Here is a 24,790-nt window from a genome sequence, read left to right on the forward strand (position 1 = left end):
AAGGGACTTTAGGAATTTATATACTGTGGCTCCAGAGCTTGGACCTGAGCCGTCGGTGCACTAGGGGGAGATGCACAATACACAATATGCCAATGACCTGCAGGAAATAATGATTGGCATTCAAAAGATAGATTTGATTATAATCAAATTATGAGGGCCTCGTCAAGTCAAAATGCAGATGCTCAGGCATAAAGAGAGTTACAGGCTCGTTCGGCGAGACAACTGGTTTGTCCCACGCTCAACACACAAGTCTCGAGTTATCCGACAGAAGATGATTTAGTGGTAGAAGTGCCTGCAGAGGATTGCAGTGTTGGCACTGCGGAGACTAGGGCCACACCACCTGCTAGTAATGGTCTGAGAACCGACTCCCCAGAGAAGAAAAGTTCAACTAGAGCCCCTAATGGTAGTTGGGCATACCGCAGGGGATGCAAGGGATCAAAGTGAACCACAACACTCAGAAGACCTTCTTGCTGGATGCCTCAATCTGTTAGCCTACTTTGGAAATAAGGAGGTCCAGTGTGTCATGGACATGGGGTCTAAAGTGTTCCAGAGTTATTTTGAGAAACATTTCAGGGACTGTATTTGCTCTGATACAGAAACACCAATTAAGGTGATAGCAGTCAATGATGCATCGATTCTGGTAGTAGACGTGGCCTGGATGCAGGTCCACATCTGTGGACAGGATGTAGAGAAGAAAGGCCTCCTTGAGAGGCTACACCCCCGGCACTTTAGGCATTAATTTTCTCCAGGAGCTCAATCTAACTTCGTTTACTAAAAGGGGCCAAGTTACTGGATACGGACCTTGAAGCATCGCGCGACTCATGAAGCAGATTATGGCTTGCAGGCTACAAAAAAGGTCTTCTGAGCAAAGAGCCTCTGTAAGTGTGTATGTTCCCATCCAAATGACTTCTGCCATTCCTCCAAGACAGGAGAAGATTTTAATGCTACCCGTGGGGAATAACAAGCATTTATATTGGGATACCCATGATGATTGAACCTATTGGAGTAGCTAAAGCCGGATGTGGCCTATTGGTGGCTAACACGCTGGCCATTGTGCAGAATATCCAAGTTCCAATGTGCTGTGCCAATGTGAATGATCCCATGAGCCAAGGGCAGCCCAGGAATGTTATAGTTAAACACTTGAACAAGGGGGCACAATCTGAGATTAGTTGTGGGAAAACATTAGAAACATCAGGAAATTGTCAGGTTGTGCTGCTGGGATCTGTGGTTCTACAGGTTTCCAGGAGCACACCTTCACAGGTGAGGGATAATTGGGCTGGCTGGGTGTGGAGTTCCTCCTGTCAGCCAATCCCCACAGGTCTGCTGCATATATATTCACCAGCCCCTCTGCAAGAGAAAGCTGGTATCCCTTCACTCTAGGGATGTTAGTCCTGCATGCCTGTATATGTGTTAGGTGTGTGAACAGCGTCTTGTCCAGTGTCTGTGTAGGTGGCCGGACATCAGGTGTGCACAATCCTGCTCTGTGGTTGTTCTGTCTTGCATGCTAGCCCTAGTGTGTTGGAGTGTGAGCTGTGTCCTGTGCTGCTGGGTTATGTATCATCTCTAGGCTAGTGTGGCCCTTAAGTTTCAGCGCGGGGTCGCCTTTATAGAGGCGATCGCTTTGCTTCCAGGCAGGGTTCTGCTTCATGTTGTCTCGTTAGAGTAGGGACCGCGAGACACGAGGACCCTTGAAGCTGGGCTCACGGCTTAAGTTCATTGGCCAATGCACAAACGAATTCCTCGTATTTATTACAGCAATTCCATCTGCTTATATATGTTTGGTGAGTGTGTTGGCCGTTATCCTATGTTATGTCTGTCCGTGAGTCCAGTATACAGTTCACTGTTCCTTTGGTGTTCCAGTTGTGCGTCTGTGGAAATGCACTATCACTTCCACGTTTGTGCTGCGGCGAGGTGCACCCAGCAGACGTAACAGAAATATTTTTTTACTGGAAGAGTAGTAGATGTTTGGAACAAACGTCCAACAGATGTGGTTGGAAAATGAAGAATCAATGAATTTTAGCTGCCCCGCATACACCTAGATCTATCATAAGAGAGAAATAAAAAGGCAATAATATAACGGCGGCTTCGTGGACTTTGTGGTCTTTTTCTACCATCATTTTTCTGTTTTTAAAAAGTTATTCACTTAAATGCTGAATGCTGGAGTAATTACAGAGAGTCGGGGCCCCTGGGCAGCCCCTGTAGTGCTCGTGCGGAAGAAAGATGGTCCCTAAGATTCTGTGTTGACTACAGAAAGCTGAATGTTGTAGTATTAGTGGTTCTTCCCCTCATACTGCGAATCAAGGAGTCCCTAAGGGCACTAGGAAAGCAAAATATATGTCCATCTCAGACCTGGTCAATGGGCACTGGCGAGTGCCGGGGTATGAAAAAGCAAGACAAAGACAGCCTTCATCCTACCCATGGGCCTGTTTGGAATGAAGTGGATGCCATTCGGGTTAACCAATGCCCCTGGGGCCTGCCAGTGACTGATGGAGCGATGCCTGGGCAACCTTAACTTGGAGGCAGTGCTAATTTACCTGGATGATATCGTAGTATATTCAACCACCTTCGAAGAACATTTACATAGGCCGGGCCAAGTACGGAGTAGGCTAGAAGTGCAAGAGAAAGCCGAAGAAGTGCCACCTGTTCAAACAAGTCTGGAATATCTGGGACATACAGGAGGGGGTCCGGCCCTCTGAAAGTGGTACAACAGTGGCGACTCCAAAGATGTCACATGAGCCAAGAGCTTTCCTGGGCTTACTATCCCATATTTAGTAATAATCACCATTGTACACATCATGCAGCACTTTACATCACTTCATATTGGGTTCTGTCCCCATCGGGGCTCACAGGTTTTCCTAATACATCTATTGGCATGCTTTTAGAGTGTGGAAGGAAACCGACGCAAACACGGGAGAACATGCAAACTCCATGCAGATGTTGTGCTTAGTCAGATTAGGAACCTGGGATCCCAGTGCTGCAAGGCAAACGTGCGAATGACCGAGCCACCGTGCTGGCCGTTTATTATCTCCTTGATGAGGCGGCCCTTTTTTTTTTCATTTTTCCTTTTTCCTCCCCATTTTCAAAAAAATCATAGCTCTTCATCTGAGGGCTTGTTCTTCTGTTTTGCAGGCCGAGTGGTATTTTTTAATAATCCTATTTAATGTACCAGATAATGTAATGAGAAACTTTAGAAAATTTCTAAGTAAAAAGAAAACGCAATTCCACCACCCTGGGGGGTGGGGGTGGGGCTTGTTTTCATGGCGTACATACTGCAACAAAAATGACATAACTTTATTCTGTGGGTCGGTACGATTACGACGATATAAAATGTATATAAATTATGTTTAAAAATATATCTTTAAAAAAAGAGTAAAAGCTGCCATCCTCGGCTCGCCAGACGTTTACTTTCCGTTGACATAGTTGTGTGAGGGCTAGTTTTTATATGGGACGTCCCGTAGTTTCTATTAGTACATACAAGGTTTGTTTGCAGTTTTTTATTATATTTTTGTCGGGTTGACGGTCTCCGAAAAACTAATTTTGCTCTTGTGTAATTTCTTTTTAAGAACACGTTCCCCGTGCCGGATAGATAATGCCTCACATTAATAAATGGGACTTTTACGGATACAAAATATATTTGGGGGATTTTTTCGTTTCGATTTTTTTTTATGGTAAATGTAGGAAAAGTTGTTTTTTTTAAAATTACATTACCTTTTATTTTTTCTATTAAACAGTAAAACATTTTTCTAAAAGGTCATCGGGGGGCATAATATTCTATAAGACTTCTTTAGCCTGCAGTAGTAAAATAACGGATTACATACTCATCCATCTGCGCTCCCCACCTCTGCCATATCGCCATCTCTCCGGTCCCCACTGGTCTTCACTACCGAGTGCAATGACGTCCCTAAGAAAAGGGCCATGTGACCGCTGCGGCCAATGACCGACTATACTGACTACTCTTCTATCCGCTGCCTGCCCTACTTTACTGTGCTGGACCTCCTCTCTATGACCAGACCTCTGACTTGTTCCTCGTGCTGAAGTGTGTTGCCTGTCCTGACCCAGATTGTCTGACTACACCCTCAGGTCCTACACCCTAGTCTACAGTAGCATCAGCTGCCACATACTGGAACCATTACTAGAGTGTGATCCAGGGGACGTTAAGCTGAAAGTAAAAACTACGTATCACGGGAAAAAGGACCCATCGTCATATCAATAGGTGCGTATGATAAGGCTAACAGCTGACATAAGGGATTTCACTTCTACCAGGTGACTACTTTCTTATCGCTGACCAGCTCCCCATTGGGCAAGTCCACTGATTTCGGGAGGAGAGCCAAGTACACGGGTGTCTCGGCACCTTCATCTGGTGACTTGGTGGCATTGGGGCCTGCCATGTCAGTCCTCACCCACCCTGGGCAGCAGGCATTGAGAAGGATGCCCTCTCCTTCCCTGATCTCCTTTATTTGACGTGCTTGAATTCTGGACAGCACCGTTCTCCCAATTTCAGACACCCCGTAAGCAGTGTTGGGCCAGCCCTTTTCTTGATGGTCTCCATTTTTGGTGTCTTCCACAAACTTCTCCATCAGCTTCACCAGCTCATCTTCTGTGATAGTAGCATTGCGGAATCTCTCCTGAAGTTCAGGGCTGCACTTGGCGAGCGCTCTGGGACCGGCCATGCTGGATATATTGATAACCCTTCCTGTAAGAGCGTAATACATGGTGGTAAGACCCCCATAGAGAATTATCCTACAAATCAGCTGATGTCTATAGTGGCTACAAACCCCACACACAAAGCCCCACATTGGGTGGCATGTCTATTGACTGGTGTTATAGTTTCCCACAGCAGTAATGGAGGCATATGGTAGCCACTTATGTCTCGGATGAGCCTCCCTAATTTGGGGAAACTGACCGTGATAAATGAAAGTCTAAAGCTGGATGGCATATGTTTATAGAGACGGGAAAATCCGATTCGGAGAAGACAATTTAAAGGTGACAACCAATATGGCTGCACTTCCTGTTGTCACTTATGCAAAAATAGCCGCTACAACTGCATACAAAAGTCAATATCTCTCCGTATATAATGCAATTCCAAAAAAGGTGGGACGCTGTGTACAATGTAAAGAAAAAAAGAGAGTGTGATGATTTGGAAATCTCACCTGACCATATCTTATTCCCAATAGAACATATCAGAGGGGCGGGGAGGACATTTCTCCATTTCATTTTTTAAAAATTACCTCATTTAGAAATTGATGGCAGCAACACATCTCACAAAGGTTGGGATAGGGGCAACAAAAGGCTGGAAAAGTAAGTTGTTAAAAATGAAATGGAAAAACTTCTCCCCCTGCTTTGTGTTCCATCGTGAATAAAATATGGATAGATGAGATTTCCAAATCATCGCATATTTTTTGCCTACTTTTTTTACATTTTACCCAGCAGCCCAAGTTTTTGGAATTGGGGTTGTACTATAATCTGCCGCTCTTCTGATTTACTGTTATGTAACCAATTCTAGGCGGGGTTCACATAGGATTTATCACTGTATTCACCCTTTCCATTGCAGGAAACCGTACAGCAAAATACGCCGATACCTGCAGATAAAAGTCTAGGGCAGGGCGCAAAAAAGTTGTACTGAGGAGTGCGCCAATAGACAGACGCCCGTGTGACGCCGGCCTTCAGGTACTTTTACACGGAGTGATTCATCATTCACGTTGGCGAACGTGCAGACGATTATGGAGTTCGCTCGTTCATACAAGCGGGTAAGATGTTCGCTCATAAACCGTTCAGTCATTGACTGCGCCAGTGAATCTGGACGACTCAACAATCGCTGCTCATGCGCAAAAATGTGAGAACGATTATCTTTATGTCTGCAGCAGATGAAAGATAAACGAGACGCGAACAGATCCTTGTTAGTCGTCCAATCACCGGCCGCGTTTTTTGTCACTAATCTTTGTACCAGGCAACATTTGGAAATGCCTTCTTTTCATCTTGTATAAAAACTGGCAATGTTCAACAATAAAGTAGAATTCATTTTGATTCACTAGACTTTGTGTGTGTGTAGTGGCTTATTATGGTTCTCTCCTACGAGTACTCAAATTAACTTTCCTTTGAATTTGGACTCAGGCAACATCAGCACTGGTCTCCGTTGAAGACCCCCAACACAATTATAGGAGCGCACTGTTTGTCTGTATTGCAAGATACACAGAAGCCGCACACGAGAATGAGAATTATCCAGAACTGACAGCAGGTGAATTAATCCTGCACGATAGAAGAGTTGCAGAACCTCCCATTTTGGGTGATATTCCACATTATTCTTTACAGAAGCACTAATATATATATATATATATATATATATATAAAATCGCTTCTCACTTGCATGCAGATGCGATTTCCAGGCCCGTGGGTGCAAGCTTTAATTCACCCTATTGAAATAACAATCAATTTTCATGCTGATGAAAAACGTGTGTGAAGATCTCATGGACCGCGACGCAACGCGCTTCTCTCGCAGATGGCATCACAACTGCAGGTTTACAAACTCCATGTCGGTCCAATTTCCGCGCTCGCCATTGTAAATCCGGCCTTTGTGTTATGTCCAACAGAGTCCATTCATATCTAGTAATGAGAGCGCAGCGGGCGGCGGCTATGTCATGTGACACCTGCGACAGGTCATCTATTTAGCATGGTTAGTCTCGAATTGTAGATGTCAGAGAAGTGGAGATATTATCAGGCGGAGGGTCACGTAATGCTATGCAGAATCTGCTGTGAAGACGGACAAAACAGGAGAAGATGAACATTTGACGGGTAAATTTCTAAAATTGGAGACTCTTCTTTATTTAGTAAAGCTATTGAGTCTGGATGAAACATGGAGAGTCGGCGCTCAGGAGAACAGAAGCGTCAGCCCCTTTGAGTCAGGTGGGGGATGGTCTACAGAAGGTCCATATAGATTGTACAGAAGAGCTTACGATGGTTGCCAGGAGGGCTAGATAGCTCATACCAGAATCACAGGCCCCTTCCCACAGGTGACCCACAATAAACCAGGACCCGTGACGTGGCTTGTGGGCTCACGTATTTTGGCCAAAATATCAGCTAATACCTCGTATTTACCATTAACATGCAGTGCAGCTTTGAATAGAGGGGAACCCCGGGGTACGAGTACTAAACAGGCAGGAGCTCTAATAAAGAAGCTGGGGTGCTGATAAAGGGGCCGGTCAGTGTAGGTCTTTGAAGGGGATGTCCGGGGTTTTTCTTTTGCAAAAACTTGCTCCCCATGCAGCGATCCAACAAACAGGCATGCGCTACCCCTTCCAGGCTCCCCGCTGTGTTCCCCATGGCCGCTTCCCTGTGAGGTCATGTTTACAGGCTGCAGCACAAAGAACCGAACTCCACCTCACATTTTAGGTAATGACAACATTTATTATAGATATAAAACTACATCTCACAGGAGAAACGAGGCATCGTCCTACTAATAAGGGCTTCGGTTAAGGCCAACAGCGGACAGAAGGGCATCGGGCTTTAGATCTTACATCTACCAGGTGACGACTTTCTTATCAATGACCAGCTCCCCGTTGGGCGAATCCAAGGAAGTCGCGAGGAGAGCCAAGTAGACGGGTGTCTCAGCTCCTTCATCTGGTGACTTAGTGGCATTGGAGCCTGCCAGGTCAGTCCTCACCCACCCTGGGCAGCAGGCATTGAGAAGGATGCCCTCCCCTTTCCTGCTCTGCTTTAGTTGACGTGCTTGAATTCTGGACAGCACTGTCACCCCGATTTTGGACACCCCATAAGAAGTGTTTGGCCAGCCCTTCTCTTCATGGACTCCGTTCTTGGCATCCTCCACAAACTGCTCCATCAGCTTCACCAGCTCGTCCTCGGTGATGGTGGAACTGCGGAACGTCTCCTGAAGTTCGGGGCTGCACTTGGTGAGAGCCGAGATGCTGACCATGCTGGACACATTGACAACTCTTCCTGTAAAAGCACAACACATGGTGGTGAGCGGCAGCACAGAGGACCGGTCCTACAGCTCAGGCTATAATGTGATGTCTATGGGGGCCATCCAACCCTTTAGCCTGCAAATGGCTCGAGTATCTCTTGTCTGATGCCATCGTTTCCCACAGGAGTAACTGAGGTACACAGCAGCCCCCGGGGGCCCTCCACAGAACTCAAATAGGGAACAGACCATCATAATCGTTGCCAATTATTAACATCTATAATGACGACTGTTAACTCTTTAAATGGTTGGCAGATTTCTACAGATATGGGACAATTAATATCCATGATGATACTTTAACCCCTTCCCACCCGGGGGTGTAAGTGTACAACCCAGGTGGGTAGCACTTTCCGCAAATCAGCAAACATTTATGCCAGTAGCCAGGCTCCTGCTGCAACAGTGGGGATTGGTGAGAACACTGATCCCTGCTGTTAACCCCTTATATGCCACGATCAATGTAAGGGCTTACAGAGGGAGGGAGCAGCCTTAGTGGGTCATCTGCCCTACACCACGTAATAGCGGAGGGCCAATGCAGAATAATATAGATTATCCAAAGAAAAGGGTTTTGTTGTAGAAAAACGTAAAAGAAAATATACAATTTTGGTAATTTCGTAATCGTACCGGCCCGCAGAAAAAAAAACTGACCGTCATTTATGCTGCATGACTAAACTGTGGGGAAAACAATAGTTGGTGTTTTTTCTCAGCACTCTCCAAAAAAAAAAAAATTCTGCAATACATTAAAATGTACATAAAAATATAGTATCAAGAAAAAAAAAACAAGCCATGTGGATGGAAAAACAAAAAATGTATGGGTTTTAAAAAGTGAAGATGAAAATCCCCAAAAGATTGTTGCAAAAATCACTAAGGGGTTAAAGGTGACACCAACCTCCAGGTCCCCGCAGGTGAACACAAGCTCTTCTGCTCTGAGCGGTCAGATGACCGGTGTACACGGCAGACGTAATGAGATGGGTCGGTACACTTTACCCCCCGGTGGACGGGCCCATCGCCGCGCACTCACCATGCGGTTTGATTAGTGGAAGAAGCTCATCGGAAATGTCTTTTGTGGCGAAGAAGTTGGTCTTCAGAGTGACCTCCGCTTGGGTGGCAAATGGCGCCGTGTCGGCAACTGGAAAGATAAGACATGGAAAGTCTGTGAGGTTCAGGTCAAATACGTTGGTGCACCGAAGAGAGCGGCCGCCATGTATGAGCAACTAGTGCCAGGAACGAGGGACCAGACCCAAGCCCTGTTCTTGGGATCACCGGGGCCAAACAATCAGACTTGGCGAATCATCTACAGATGGCACAATAAGACTATTGGCATAGAGTAGGTGTGTGTGGGGCGCTTATGGTTACTTAGCAACCGCCTGATATCTATTCGGGGTGACCATGATATGGATATACCCAGTCAGCATAAGGACCCCATAATACAGCGCCTATAGTCTGCTACAGCTCCGCACGTCTCCCATCTTATACACGGCTCTTCATGGCTTTTAATGGAAATTGTGAGGAATAAAAAAAAAAAAAAAAATTGTATTATGTTCTATAACATTTCATAGAATGGTAGAGTTGGATGGGCCCTCCAGGGTCACCTGGGTCCTCCAGGGTCATCAGGTCCGACCCCCTGCTCAGTACAGGTTTCACTAAATCATCCCAGACAGATGTCTGTCCAGCCTTTGTTTGAACACTTCCATTGAAGGAGAACTCCCCACCTCCTGTGGCAACCTGTTCCACTCATTGATCCCCTCACTGTCTAATATCTAATCTGTGTCTCCTCCCTTTCAGTTTCATCCCATTGCTTCTAGTCTTTCCTTGTACAGATGAGAATAGGGCTGATCCCTCTGCACTGTGACAGCCCTTCAGATATTTGTAGGCCGCTATTAAGTCTCCTCTCAGCCTTCTCTTCTGCAAGCTAAACATTCCCAGATCCTTTAACCATTCTACAGATCCAGTTTCCCTGAAAATAAGCCCTAGTACGATTTTTCTGGATTTTTGAGGATGCTTAAAATATAAGCCCTACTCCAAAATTTAGCCCTTGTTACAATTAATAAAAAAAAACCAAAAAAAAAAACCACACAAGATAAATAGTGTCCAGGCAGCTATACATGTAAAAAAAAATCTATTGGAGCAAAAAATTAATATAAGACACGGTCTTATTTTCAGGGAAACAGTAGGACATGATTTGCAGACTGCTCACCATCTTGGTAACTCTTCTCTGAACTTGCTCCAGTTTGTCTATGTCTTTTTTAAAGTGGGGTGCCCAGAACTGGACCCAGTATTACAGATGAGGTCTGACTAAGGAGGAGTAGAGGGGGATAATGATCTCACGTGATCTAGACTCTATGCTTCTCTTAATACATCCCAGAATTGGGTTTGCCTTTTTGGCTGCTGCATCACATTGTTGACTCATGTTCAGTCTATGGTCTATTACTATACCCAAGTCTTTTTCACATGTGCTGCTGATTAGCCCAATTCCTCCCATTCTGTATGGGCTTTCTTCATTTTTCTTGCCCATATGTAGGACTTTGCATTTCTCCTTGTTAAATACCATTCTGTTAGTCGCCGCCCACTGTGCAAGCTTTTCTAGATCTTTTTGAATCCTCTCTCTTTTCACTAGTGTTAGCTATCCCTCCTAGCTTTGTGTCGTCGGCAGATTTGATCAGTTTCCCATCAATTCCCTCCTCCAGATCATTTATAACAATGTTGGCCAACACTGGGCCTAGGACAGAGCCTTGTGGTCCACACTTGATACATTCTTCCACTTGGATGTGCAGCCATTTATGACCACTCTTTGAGTACGATCACTCAGCCAGTTGTGAATCCCCCTCACAGTTGTTTTGTCAGTCCCAGATTTGGTCATTTTTGTATGAACCCCTTTGAAGGAGGAAAGTATTTTTTCACTTAAATGCATCTATTTTGGGCTGGCAATCATTTTTGGGTTTCATTAAAAATGTTGCAGCGTTTTGTCTTCTGCAGATCACTGGAATTAGAATTAGTTTGCTTCTCGTTGGTTGTTGAGTTTCTGCATGCATGACAACGGATCAGTCCGTGTAAACTGGCAGCCCCTTCTCTACGAGTGACTGCCTGTGTACTCTGGATGGAGGCGGGAGGCTGGAATGATCGCGCTCCGCCTTCATTCACCAGCGATGATCGTTGCTGGGATGACCCGTTGGACATCTGTGCCCGGCAGGTGGTCCTGTGTGAACGCACCCCGACAGTCCTTCAGCCCCCGACTGCTGTACCAGCCATAATTATTCCTATGCAGGAAGCACAGGAGCAGCGATCACTCATTGGTTGGAGGTGAAGCGCGCCGGGGATCCATTCACAGTAAACAGGCAGTGGTTCATAGATGAAAGACTTCCTGTTTACAGGCGCCGATCCGTCATTTGACTTCTATACCTGCACAAACTAATTATTGTCCATCGTTCAGATCACGGCGGCATTTACACTGAAGGATTATAATTAGAGATGAGCGAGTATACTTGCTAAGGCACATTACTGGAGCGAGTATCTCCCCGCTCGTCTCTAAAGATTCGGGAGCCGGCGCCGGTGACAGTTGAGTTGCGGCGGGGAGCAGGGGGGGGGGGGGGGGGGGAGAGATCTCCCCTCCGTTCCTCCCCGCTCTCCTATGCCACTTCCCGCCCCCCGCATCTTTAGAGACGAGCGGGGAGATACTCGGCTAAGGCACTACTCGCTCCAGTAATGTGCCTTAGTGAGTATACTCGCTCGTCTCTAATTATGATGGTTGAGTATACAAGAGCCTTAAGCTGTCGGTCCAGCACACGGATCTCCTACTGAGCCGCCGTCTGCAGTGTCCATATACAGCGCTATGTAGAAGCTGCAGAAGACAGAAAGCTGCCAAAATGTTACTAAAACCCCCAAAATACCCGCATTTCAGTGAAAATAATTGCCCCTACAAGTGTCCATGGCTTCAATAACTATATTCAGGCAAGTAATGAAGGGCTACGGGGAGATTTGTGTTAAAAACTGAAGGCCGAGCTGTGATTGGTGGCTACAAATGGGCAACAGAGTCCGTTTTCTAAATCTCCCCCGAGGTTTTCTTGTGTTGGATTCCCAGAGATTAGACCTCTGCATGAAAGCGGGGCACAGAAGGCGGTCTGTGCATTGTATGGGCTGGAGTCCATGTGGTGCCTGAGGCTTCACGCCGGGTTTATTGCTCGGCGCTACGGTATTACAATATGTGATACAATGGAGGTGACCCCAACTTATCGTACTTTGCAGCATCAGCAGTAAAGTAATTCCGCTGTATTAAGACTTCATATTGTGGGTTCACTCATTGTGTGTCATTACACCCATAATGGGGCCCGGATTTGGGAGCCTAATGTGTACTGAAATCGCCCGTACACGCTATTATAAACAATTGCGCGCGTTCATATGATCACGGCTTCAGGGTTCGTGCTGCAAAGTTGGCGCAGGAAATACCTCCGTGCATCAATACGAGCCGCTCACAACGGGTTTCAGATTGGGTCAAGGGGGTGCGAGCCCCCCGTCACATGACCGCTGCCCGATTGTCAGGAACCTCGATGACGACTCCTCTGGCAGCCGCAGTGGCAGCCGCAGTGGCGGGCAGCGAGTTCTGGCAGCCGCTATTTATAAGGGTTCTATGCAGAAAAACCATAAACTGCGTAACAAACCAGAACTGCAGGTTACAGACAAGTCAGCGTGACTCTGCAGATACAGAGCTTACAAGGCGAGCCGAGACCCGTCCAAACATCTGCACTCCACGACTAGAGTCTATCCAGGGGCTATCAAACCACACCGCAGGAAAACTACAACTCCCAGCATGCCTTGATGATGCCACATGATTATGCTCTACAGTGCCTGAGGGGCCGAATACACAGCTCAGATCACCACTGCAAGCTGTAAACATTGAGTACCAAGGAATACTGGAAGATTTCAGCTCTGAAGCCTGTGGAATAGTGAGTGCAGCTCTGGAGTATAATACAGGATGTAACTCAGGGTCAGTACAGGATAAGTAATGTATGTACACAGTGACTCCACCAGCAGAATAGTGAGTGCAGCTCTGCAGTATAATACAGGATGTAACGCAGGATCAGTACAGGATAAGTAATGTATGTACACAGTGACTCCACCAGCAGAATAGCGAGTGCAGCTCTGGAGTATAATACAGGATGTAACTCAGGATCAGTACAGGATAAGTAATGCATGTACACAGTGACTCCACCAGCAGAATAGCGAGTGCAGCTCTGGAGTATAATACAGGATGTAACTCAGGAGCAGTACAGGATAAGTAATGTATGTACACAGTGACTCCACCAGCAGAATAGTGAGTGCAGCTCTGGGGTATAATACAGGATGTAACTCAGGATCAGTACAGGATAAGTAATGTATGTACATAGTGACTCCACCAGCAGAATAGTGAGTGCAGCTCTGGAGTATAATGCAGGATGTAACTCAGGATCAGTACAGGATAAGTAATGTATGTACATAGTGACTCCACCACCAGCAGAATAGTGAGTGCAGCTCTGGAGTATAATGCAGGATGTAACTCAGGAGCAGTACAGGATAAGTAATGTATGTACATAGTGACTCCACCAGCAGAATAGTGAGTGCAGCTCTGGAGTATAATACAGGATGTAACTCAGGATAAATTAATAAAATATATATAGACGGACACTTTTCGGTAACTTGTGGTCCAAAAATTACCCAGCAAGTATTTCTGACCCCGCCACACGTACCTTTAAATGCAATTCCAGCATTGTTGATGAGGACATCCAGACCGCCATACTTCTCCTTGAGGAAATCCCGCAGAGTCCGGATACTCTTCAGGTCATTGATGTCCAGCTGATGGAAGAGCGGGCACAACCCCTCATTATTTAGGGCCTTCACAGCTTCTTCTCCAAGCTGGGGGTTCCTGGCTGTCAGATACACGTCCCCCTGGAACTGCCGGCACAGAGCCCGGACCACAGCCAGCCCAACACCTTTATTGCTGCCCGTGACTACTGCCACCCGCACTCCGGCCATGCTGCCAGCGCTTACAGTATACAGAGGAGGAAGTGCAGAGTGCAGAGACTGGAGGGTATTATAGCAGGAGGGGCAGCTCCTCCCTGCAAGGACTGAGATCTGCCCCCTCCTCCTAGAACTGAGTGATGTGCTGCCATCTGGTGCTCAGAATGCAGAACTGCTCTGCTGAGTTACATAAATAGAGCAGTTCATACTGAAGCTTATGCACAAGTACATTCTCCTGCATCTATAGATTTCTATGGACTCAACCTACAGCCACGTCCGGAGACTTTCCTTTCACTTTCTTTTACATGTTGGGGCCTTGTGTTCCCATTGTTCTGCACTCAATACCCCATAATGACAAAGTGACAACATAATGGTAGACGTCCTTGGAAAAAAAATGTATTAAAAACTCCCATTCTGCAGTGACATAAGTATTCACACCCGCTGGTGACACTTGTAGCTCTGGGCCTCCCATTTCATTGGATCATCTCTGAGATGTTTCTACAGCTTGATTGGAGTCACCTGGGGTAAATTCAGCTGATTGGACATAATACCCCCATCTATATAAGGTCTCACCGCTCACAATGCAGATCAGAGCCAAGATCCAGCCATGAGGAGAACAGAACTGCCTGCAGAGCTCAGAGACAGGAGTGCGTGCAGGCGCAGATCTGGAGAAACTGCAAAAACATTTCTGCTGCCCTGAAAGTTCCCAAGAGCCCAGCGGCCCCCATAATACTTACATGGAAGAACAACCAGGACTCTTCCTAGAGTCACTGACCCCCAAACTAAGGAGAGAAGGGTTTTGTAAGAGAGGTGACCAAGAGCCCAGCGGCCCCCACAATGCTTACATGGAAGAACAACCAGGACTCTTCCTAGAGCCGCCAACCCACCAAACTAAGAGGGAGAGGGGTGTTACATTATCCTACCCGATGATACGCCAGCCCGGGCTGCCCTAGAACTTACGGCAACCCCTGTCCCTGCCTTATTGCCTCCACTCCTTGCTAACCCCAGGCGGGCAACTGGGCAGCGGTCCCTACTCTCGCTAGGGACCGAGGAGAGATGCTGGCGTACCAAGATGGGACAGGGTAGATTACCGATAGGAAGGGCAGATGAACAAACCAACAGAAAATACAAGCAGACCGAGGCGGATGGGATGACCTGGCAGACATAGCAGAAGCTGACAACAGGAGACTGACAGAGGCAGGATGCAAACACACTGACCGAAACCGATAACTGGCAGTGAATGCACCTCCCTGCCAGCCTTATAAACAGAAGCCTCTGCCCAGGGGCGGAGAGAGGCAGGCAGCACCTCCCAACAGAATTAAATGAACAGGAGCCAGAGCACGGAGCTGCATTCACAGGCGCGTGCACGGCGCCGCCCGCACCCACAAGCGCGCACACCGCGCCGACCAGCCAGCCGCACCCCCGGCAGCCGGACAACAAGCGGGGGGACGCGCCCTGACTGCGGGACCCAGCGCCCAGCCGCCCCGGGAGGACCCGCAGCCACCGCATGGTAACAAAGGGTCAAGTAAGAGAGGAGACCAAGAACCCAGTGGCCTCCATAACACTTACATAGTAGAACAACCAAGATCTTCCTAGAGCTGCCGACCCCCAAACTAAGGGGGAGAAGGGTCTTGTAAGAGAGGAGATCAAGAACCCAATGGCCACTCTGGCTGAGCTCCAAAGACCCTCTGTGCAGAAGGGAGAAACTTCTAGAAGGTCAACCAACTCTGTAGCCTCCACAAATCTGGGCTTTATGGCGGAGGGGCCAGAAATAAGCCTCCTCAGTTGGGGCTCCCACACACTTGCGATTGCGGTTTTTGTTAACGCGATTGTCAATGGGATTTTCTATTGTAAAAAAAATGCAACACAACTGCGTTTTTGGTGCGTTGCGTTGCGTTTTTAACATTAGAAAGTCCCATTGACAATCGCGTTAACAAAAAACACAATTGCAAGTGTGTGGGAGCCCCAAGACACATGAAAGCCCCCTGGGGTTACCAAAAAGCACCCAATGGCTCTCAGACTGTGAGAAACAAGATTATCTGCTCTGATGACACCAAGATGGAAATTTATGGCTCTAAGCGTTCTGTCTGGAGGAAACCAGGCGCCGCTCATCACCGGCCCAATACCATCCCTACAGTGAAGCCTGGTGGTGGAAGATCATGCTTGGGGAGGGGAGACCGGTCAGGGTGGATGGAAAGCTGAATGGAGCAAAGTACTGAGATAATGAAAACCTGATTCAAAGCCAAGGGACCTCAGACCGGGCAGAAGGGTCACCATCCAACAAGACAATAACCCCAAGACCCCAACCAAGACAACACAATAGTGAGGACAACTCTGTGACTGTCCTTGAGTCACCTCTGAAGAGAGCTGACAATGGCTGTGCACAGACGACCCCCATCCAACCTAACAGAGGGCAGAAAATCCCCAAATCCAGGGCTGCAAACTTTGTGGCATCCCCAAGAAGACTGGAGGCTGGAATCACTCCCAAGGGGCTTTAACTAAGTACCGAGTACAGGGTGTATATACGTCTTGGACCCAATGTATATAGAAAGAATCCTAATCAATAATCGCATACCAATGATCACAAGCTTTATTTACTCCGTAAGTCAGTGGGCGATGGATACAGTTGTTTGATATACAGTTATAGATATCGCTGCCATACATTCACTGAAAGGAATTATCAAACCTAGTGCACGGCAAATGGGAGCAGCGGTCCGTAATAACCAGTCAGACTCCACTTTTATTTTTCAAAGGCATTTTGGTAAAGTAGCAAACTAATAAGCCGCCACAGCAACCGCTTCATGTGTAGGGATTTCAGGCACTAGTGTGCCTCAGGTAGTAGTTGGGAGGAAGCTGGAAGTCGTCAACAGGTAGTCACAGTTTGCAGTACAAATGGATGAGGCGGGTAGCATGGTTGGAAGGGAAACCAGAAGTCGGTATCAGGAGGTCTTGTAGAAATAGCGGAGGAACAGGCAAGTGGAGATTAAGCAAACGGTGCTGTGGAGCAGAATAATCATGCACTGAGGGAGTGGCAGGGCCAGGCTTTTATAGGAATTGCAATCAAGACAGAGGCGGGGTCAGGACCAGGAGGCAGGAACTAGGTAACTGGGATCAGGAAACACTGCTGAGAGTCATGCAAGGGACCTGTCCACAGGCTGGATAGCTCAGTAGTGAGAGCTACTGACTGGAGCACAGAAGGTCCTGGGTTCCATCCCTGACATCATGTTTCCTTTATGCTAGTTTTCATAAATGTCCCATTCCATTTTTTTGCAGTTGTGAGCCAAGGAATAAACTGGTTACAGACGGAATTATAATTAACGAGTCAAACCATCTTTTATTCTACTACGAACTATCAGATATTGATTTATATGCCATCAATGTTTATAGTCAAAACCCTCCTTCAATGGCCAATTCTATAACTCAGGGCAGAGAGTCGCTGCAAATAGTGGCTGATCTTCAGGAGGACGTGGTGGGCTTGTGTATTAGGCTCTTTTGAAAGCACACTTTTCTCTCTGCCTCTGCTCTCTGTCTCAGGTTACAATTTTTATGTGTAAAATGACATTGAGACAAAAACTCAGATCGAACCGTTGTGTGTAATATGTATGTAAGGGGTTAAATACCCATGCAGATTCATATATGTTCCTTCTAGAACCTTCAGAGAAGTCACATTACTTTTTTTTACCCTAACTTTGCTATGGATTAATATGACAGTGAACTGATCATTGATTGGCTGGGTTTAAAAGGTAGCTCCTGTTCCCGAGCTCTGGTGTGACTCAGTTGTTTTTGCAGAGAGCCTTGTGAGGATTGAGGTACCCCGATGCTGCTGGAGAGCTGTTTTTTTCCTGCATTAAAGACAGTGCAACTCAGATTCATAGAGTGGTGCTACCCAGCTGTTGCAAAACATGTGACAGAGGGAGGTCTGCTGATCATCCAAGGAAACATCAGTTCCAATTATGGACCCAAGTGCTGAGCCATCACCAGAAGAAGGGCCACCAGCGAGAGCAGATAGACTGACAGACAGTATCTAGATAGTCAAGTTGCAGTGGTAAGTAATCGTGAGTACTATCCCTTAAGGTTATCACCTCCCCAAAGGCCCTGTGCTAATGATCTGTACATGGAGCAGTGACTGCAGATTTCAGGTAGTGGATTTAGTAATCTGGTTAAAAGAAGTTCCTGCAAGACTAAGGGTCCATTTACACGGGACGAATGTCGGGCAAATGATGCCTGACACTCGTCCCCGCATACAGTCGCTGCGGTGCCGCTGCACAGGAGCTAGTATTGCTGGCTTGCTCACAGAGCGGCCAGCAGGGGGGTGAGGCAGTGCAGTAGATTTTTCTCATCGCGCTCTCCATTCACTTAATACAGCGGGCGTTCAGTACTGCCTGGCTGCTGTTTACACTGAGCAATCAGCTCATTGTCCATCGTTTATGCTGCATACGGTGCTGGACGATGAGCTGATCTCTCAGTTTAAATAGCAACCGGTCAGTATTGAACGGCCGCTGTATTAAGTGAATGGAGAGTGGCAGGGAAACGAGGAGCGAAATCTCCTGCGGCCGCCTGGCCCCCTACTGGCCACTCTGTGAGCGAGCCAGCAATACTAGCTCCCTTGCAGCAGCACCGCAGCGAGTATGTGCGGGGACGAGGGGCGGGCATCGCTTGCCCGACATTCATCCCGTGTAAATGGGCCTTAAGTTTAATGGGCAGAATATAATGCATCAAAAGGCTGAAAGGGACTTTAAGAATTTCTATACTGTGGCTCCAGAGCTTGGACCTGAGCTGTCGGTGCACTAGGGGGAGATGCACAATACACAATATGCCAATGACCTGCAGGAAATAATGATTGGCATTCAAAAGATAGATTTCATTATAATCAAATTATGAGGGCCTCGTCAAGTCAAAGTGCAGATGCTCAGGCATAAAGAGAGTTACAGGCTCGTTCGGCGAGACAACTGGTTTGTCCCACGCTCAACACACAAGTCTCGAGTTATCCGGCAGAAGATGATTTAGTGGTAGAAGTGCCTGCAGAGGATTGCAGTGTTGGCACTGCGGAGACTGGGGCCACACCGCCTGCTAGTATTGGTCTGAGAACCGACTCCCCAGAGAAGAAAAGTTCAACTAGAGCCCCTAATGGTAGTTGGGCATACCGCAGGGGATGCAAGGGATCAAAGTGAACCACAACACTCAGAAGACCTTCTTGCTGGATGCCTCAATCCGTTAGCCTACTTTGGAAATAAGGAGGTCCAGTGTCTCATGGACATGGGGTCTAAAGTGTTCCAGAGTTATTTTGAGAAACATTTCAGGGACTGTATTTGCCCTGATACAGAAACACCAATTAAGGTGATAGCAGTCAATGATGCATCGATTCCGGTAGTAGACGTGGCCTGGATGCAGGTCCAAATCTGTGGACAGGATGTAGGGAAGAAAGGCCTCCTTGAGAGGCTACACCCCCGACACTTTAGGCATTAATTTTCTCCAGGAGCTCGATCTAACTTCGTTTACTAAAAGGGGCCAAGTTACTGGATACGGACCTTGAAGCATCGCGCGACTCATGAAGCTTTCCAACAGCAGATTATGGCTTGCAGGCTACAAAAAAGGTCTTCTGAGCAAAGAGCCTCTGTAAATGTGTATGTTCCCATCCAAATGACTTCTGCCATTCCTCCAAGACAGGAGAAGATTTTAATGCTACCGGTGGGGAATAACAAGCATTTATATTGGGATACCCATGATGATTGAACCTATTGGAGTAGCTAAAGCCGGATGTGGCCTATTGGTGGCTAACATGCTGGCCATTGTGCAGAATATCCAAGTTCCAATGTGCTGTGCCAATGTGAAGGATCCCATGAGCCAAGGGCAGCCCAGGAATGTTATAGTTAAACACTTGAACAAGGGGGCACAATCTGAGATTAGTTGTGGGAAAACATTAGAAACATCAGGAAATTGTCAGGTTGTGCTGCTGGGATCTGTGGCTGTACAGGTTTCCAGGAGCACACCTTCACAGGTGAGGGATAATTGGGCTGTCTGGGTGTGGAGTTCCTCCTGTCAGCCAATCCCCACAGGTCTGCTGCATATATATTCACCAGCCCCTCTGCAAGAGGAAGCTGGTATCCCTTCACTCTAGGGATGTTAGTCCTGCATGTCTGTATATGTGTTAGGTGTGTAAACAGCGTCTTGTCCAGTGTTTGTGTAGGTGGCCGGACATCAGGTGTGCACAATCCTGCTCTGTGGTTGTTCTGTCTTGCATGCTAGCCCTAGTGTGTTGGAGTGTGAGCTGTGTCCTGTGCTGCTGGGTTATGTATCATCTCTAGGCTAGTGTGGCCCTTAAGTTTCAGCGCGGGGTCGCCTTTATAGAGGCGATCGCTTTGCTTCCAGGCAGGGTTCTGCTTCATGTTGTCTCGTTGGAGTAGGGACCGCGAGACACGAGGACCCTTGAAGCTGGGCTCACGGCTTAAGTTCATTGGCCAATGCACAAACGAATTCCTCGTATTTATTACAGCAATTCCATCTGCTTATATATGTTTGGTGAGTGTGTTGGCCGTTATCCTATGTTATGTCTGTCCGTGAGTCCAGTATACAGTTCACTGTCCCTTTGGTGTTCCAGTTGTGCGTCTTGTGGGAACGCGATATCACTTCCGCGTTTGTGCCGCGGCGAGGTGCACCCAGCGGACGTAACAGAAATATTTTTTTACTGGAAGAGTAGTAGATGTTTGGAACAAACGTCCAACAGATGTGGTTGGAAAATGAAGAATCAATGAATTTTAGCTGCCCCGCATACACCTAGATCTATCATAAGAGAGAAATAAAAAGGCAATAATATAACGGCGGCTTCGTGGACTTTGTGGTCTTTTTCTACCATCATTTTTCTGTTTTTAAAAAGTTATTCACTTAAATGCTGAATGCTGCAGTAATTACAGAGAGTCGGGGCCCCTGGGCAGCCCCTGTAGTGCTCGTGCAGAAGAAAGATGGTCCCTAAGATTCTGTGTTGACTACAGAAAGCTGAATGTTGTACTATTAGTGGTTCTTCCCCTCATACTGCGAATCAAGGAGTCCCTAAAGGCACTAGGAAAGCAAAATATATGTCCATCTCAGACCTGGTCAATGGGTACTGGCGAGTGCCGGGGTATGAAAAAGCAAGACAAAGACAGCCTTCATCCTACCCATGGGCCTGTTTGGAATCAAGTGGATGCCATTCGGGTTAACCAATGCCCCTGGGGCCTGCCAGTGACTGATGGAGCGATGCCTGGGCAACCTTAACTTGGAGGCAGTGCTAATTTACCTGGATGATATCGTAGTATATTCAACCACCTTCGAAGAACATTTACATAGGCCGGGCCAAGTACGGAGTAGGCTAGAAGTGCAAGAGAAAGCCGAAGAAGTGCCACCTGTTCAAACAAGTCTGGAATATCTGGGACATACAGGAGGGGGTCCGGCCCTCTGAAAGTGGTACAACAGTGGCGACTCCAAAGATGTCACATGAGCCAAGAGCTTTCCTGGGCTTACTATCCCATATTTAGTAATAATCACCATTGTACACATCATGCAGCACTTTACATCACTTCATATTGGGTTCTGTCCCCATCGGGGCTCACAGGTTTTCCTAATACATCTATTGGCATGCTTTTAGAGTGTGGGAGGAAACCGACGCAAACACGGGAGAACATGCAAACTCCATGCAGATGTTGTGCTTAGTCAGATTTGAACCTGGGATCCCAGTGCTGCACGGCAAACGTGCGAATGACCGAGCCACCGTGCTGGCCGTTTATTATCTCCTTGATGAGGCGGCCCTTTTTTTTTCCATTTTTCCTTTTTCCTCCCCATTTTCAAAAAAATCATAGCTCTTCATCTGAGGGCTTGTTCTTCTGTTTTGCAGGCCGAGTGGTATTTTTTAATAATCCTATTTAATGTACCAGATAATGTAATGAGAAACTTTAGAAAATTTCTAAGTAAAAAGAAAACGCAATTCCACCACCCTGGGGGGTGGGGGTGGGGCTTGTTTTCATGGCGTACATACTGCAACAAAAATGACATAACTTTATTCTGTGGGTCGGTACGATTACGACGATATAAAATGTATATATATTATGTTTAAAAATATATCTTTAAAAAAAGAGTAAAAGCCGCCATCCTCGGCTCGCCAGACGTTTACTTTCCGTTGACATAGTTGTGTGAGGGCTAGTTTTTATATGGGACGTCCCGTAGTTTCTATTAGTACATACAAGGTTTGTTTGCAGTTTTTTATTATATTTTTGTCGGGTTGACGGTCTCCGAAAAACTAATTTTGCTCTTGTGTAATTTCTTTTTAAGAACACGTTCCCCGTGCCGGATAGATAATGCCTCACATTAATAAATGGGACTTTTATGGATACAAAATATATTTGGGGGTTTTTTTCGTTTCGATTTTTTTTTTATGGTAAATGTAGGAAAAGTTGTTTTTTTTAAAATTACATTACCTTTTATTTTTTCTATTAAACAGTAAAACATTTTTCTAAAAGGTCATCGGGGGGCATAATATTCTATAAGACTTCTTTAGCCTGCAGTAGTAAAATAACGGATTACATACTCATCCATCTGCGCTCCCCACCTCTGCCATATCGCCATCTCTCCGGTCCCCACTGGTCTTCACTACCGAGTGCAATGACGTCCCTAACAAAAGGGCCATGTGACCGCTGCGGCCAATGACCGACTATACTGACTACTCTTCTATCCGCTGCCTGCCCTACTTTACTGTGCTGGACCTCTTCTCCATGACCAGACCTCTGACTTGTTCCTCGTGCTGAAGTGTGTTGCCTGTCCTGACCCAGATTGTCTGACTACACCCTCAGGTCCTACACCCTAGTCTACAGTAGCATCAGCTGCCACATACTGGAACCATTACTAGTGTGTGATCCAGGGGACGTTAACTTGAAAGTAAAAACTACGTATCACGGGAAAAGGACCCATCGTCATATCAATAGGTGCGTATGATAAGGCTAACAGCTGACATAAGGGATTTCACTTCTACCAGGTGACTACTTTCTTATCGCTGACCAGCTCCCCATTGGGCAAGTCCACTGATTTCGGGAGGAGAGCCAAGTACACGGGTGTCTCGGCACCTTCATCTGGTGACTTGGTGGCATTGGGGCCTGCCATGTCAGTCCTCACCCACCCTGGGCAGCAGGCATTGAGAAGGATGCCCTCTCCTTCCCTGATCTCCTTTATTTGACGTGCTTGAATTCTGGACAGCACCGTTCTCCCAATTTCAGACACCCCGTAAGCAGTGTTGGGCCAGCCCTTTTCTTGATGGTCTCCATTTTTGGTGTCTTCCACAAACTTCTCCATCAGCTTCACCAGCTCATCTTCTGTGATAGTAGCATTGCGGAATCTCTCCTGAAGTTCAGGGCTGCACTTGGCGAGCGCTCTGGGACCGGCCATGCTGGATATATTGATAACCCTTCCTGTAAGAGAGTAATACATGGTGGTAAGACCCCCATAGAGAATTATCCTACAAATCAGCTGATGTCTATAGTGGCTACAAACCCCACACACAAAGCCCCATATTGGGTGGCATCTCTATTGACTGGTGTTATAGTTTCCCACAGCAGTAATGGAGGCATATGGTAGCCACTTATGTCTCGGATGAGCCTCCCTAATTTGGGGAAACTGACCGTGATAAATGAAAGTCTAAAGCTGGATGGCATATGTTTATAGAGACGGGAAAATCCGATTCTGAGAAGACAATTTAAAGGTGACAACCAATATGGCTGCACTTCCTGTTGTCACTTATGCAAAAATAGCCGCTACAACTGCATACAAAAGTCAATATCTCTCCGTATATAATGCAATTCCAAAAAAGTTGGGACGCTGTGTACAATGTAAAGAAAAAAAATGTGATGATTTGGAAATCTCACCTGACCATATCTTATTCCCAATAGAACATATCAGAGGGGCGGGGAGGACATTTCTCCATTTCATTTTTAAAAAATTACCTCATTTAGAAATTGATGGCAGCAACACATCTCACAAAGGTTGGGATAGGGGCAACAAAAGGCTGGAAAAGTAAGTTGTTAAAAATGAAATGGAAAAACTTCTCCCCCTGCTTTGTGTTCCATCGTGAATAAAATATGGATAGATGAGATTTCCAAATCATCGCATATTTTTTGCCTACTTTTTTTACATTTTACCCAGCAGCCCAAGTTTTTGGAATTGGGGTTGTACTATAATCTGCCGCTCTTCTGATTTACTGTTATGTAACCAATTCTAGGCGGGGTTCACATAGGATTTATCACTGTATTCACCCTTTCCATTGCAGGAAACCATACAGCAAAATACGCCGATACCTGCAGATAAAAGTCTAGGGCAGGGCGCAAAAAAGTTGTACTGAGTAGTGCGCCAATAGACAGACGCCCGTGTGACGCCGGCCTTCAGGTACTTTTACACGGAGTGATTCATCATTCACGTTGGCGAACGTGCAGACGATTATGGAGTTCGCTCGTCCATACAAGCGGGTAAGATGTTCGCTCATAAACCGTTCAGTCATTGACTGCGCCGGTGAATCTGGACAAAAATGTGAGAACGATTATCTTTATGTCTGCAGCAGATGAAAGATAAACGAGAAGCGAACAGATCCTTGTTAGTCGTCCAATCACCGGCCGCGTTTTTTGTCACTAATCTTTGTACCAGGCAACATTTGGAAATGCCTTCTTTTCATCTTGTATAAAAACTGGCAATGTTCAACAATAAAGTAGAATTCATTTTGATTCACTAGACTTTGTGTGTGTGTAGTGGCTTATTATGGTTCTCTCCTACGAGTACTCAAATTAACTTTCCTTTGAATTTGGACTCAGGCAACATCAG

The 24,790-nt window shown here is 46.5% G+C and overlaps 2 protein-coding genes across 2 annotated transcripts in view; both read right to left on the reverse strand.

Annotated features, from left to right (window-relative positions):
* Positions 1–7,380: 7,380 nt before the first annotated feature.
* LOC136625056 (carbonyl reductase [NADPH] 1-like) lies at positions 7,381–14,024 on the reverse strand. The gene is made up of 3 exons (XM_066598990.1): positions 13,690–14,024; positions 8,991–9,098; positions 7,381–7,950 (listed from the first exon to the last, which is right to left on the reverse strand). The coding sequence occupies exons 1-3, from the start codon at positions 13,973–13,975 to the stop codon at positions 7,514–7,516; spliced, it is 831 nt and encodes a 276-aa protein (XP_066455087.1). The 5' UTR covers positions 13,976–14,024; the 3' UTR covers positions 7,381–7,513.
* A 7,419-nt stretch (positions 14,025–21,443) lies between these two features.
* Positions 21,444–24,790, reverse strand: part of LOC136625058 (carbonyl reductase [NADPH] 1-like) — a 32,946-nt gene continuing 29,599 nt past the window's right edge. Inside the window, exon 3 of the mRNA XM_066598993.1 lies at positions 21,444–23,391. Within this exon, the coding sequence (XP_066455090.1) occupies positions 22,955–23,391 (437 nt within the window). The 3' untranslated portion in view covers positions 21,444–22,954. The remainder of the gene's footprint in view (positions 23,392–24,790) is intronic.

Source organism: Eleutherodactylus coqui, chromosome 4 (genome assembly GCF_035609145.1).
Source record: "Eleutherodactylus coqui strain aEleCoq1 chromosome 4, aEleCoq1.hap1, whole genome shotgun sequence".
In the NCBI taxonomy this organism is placed as follows: domain Eukaryota; kingdom Metazoa; phylum Chordata; class Amphibia; order Anura; family Eleutherodactylidae; genus Eleutherodactylus; species Eleutherodactylus coqui.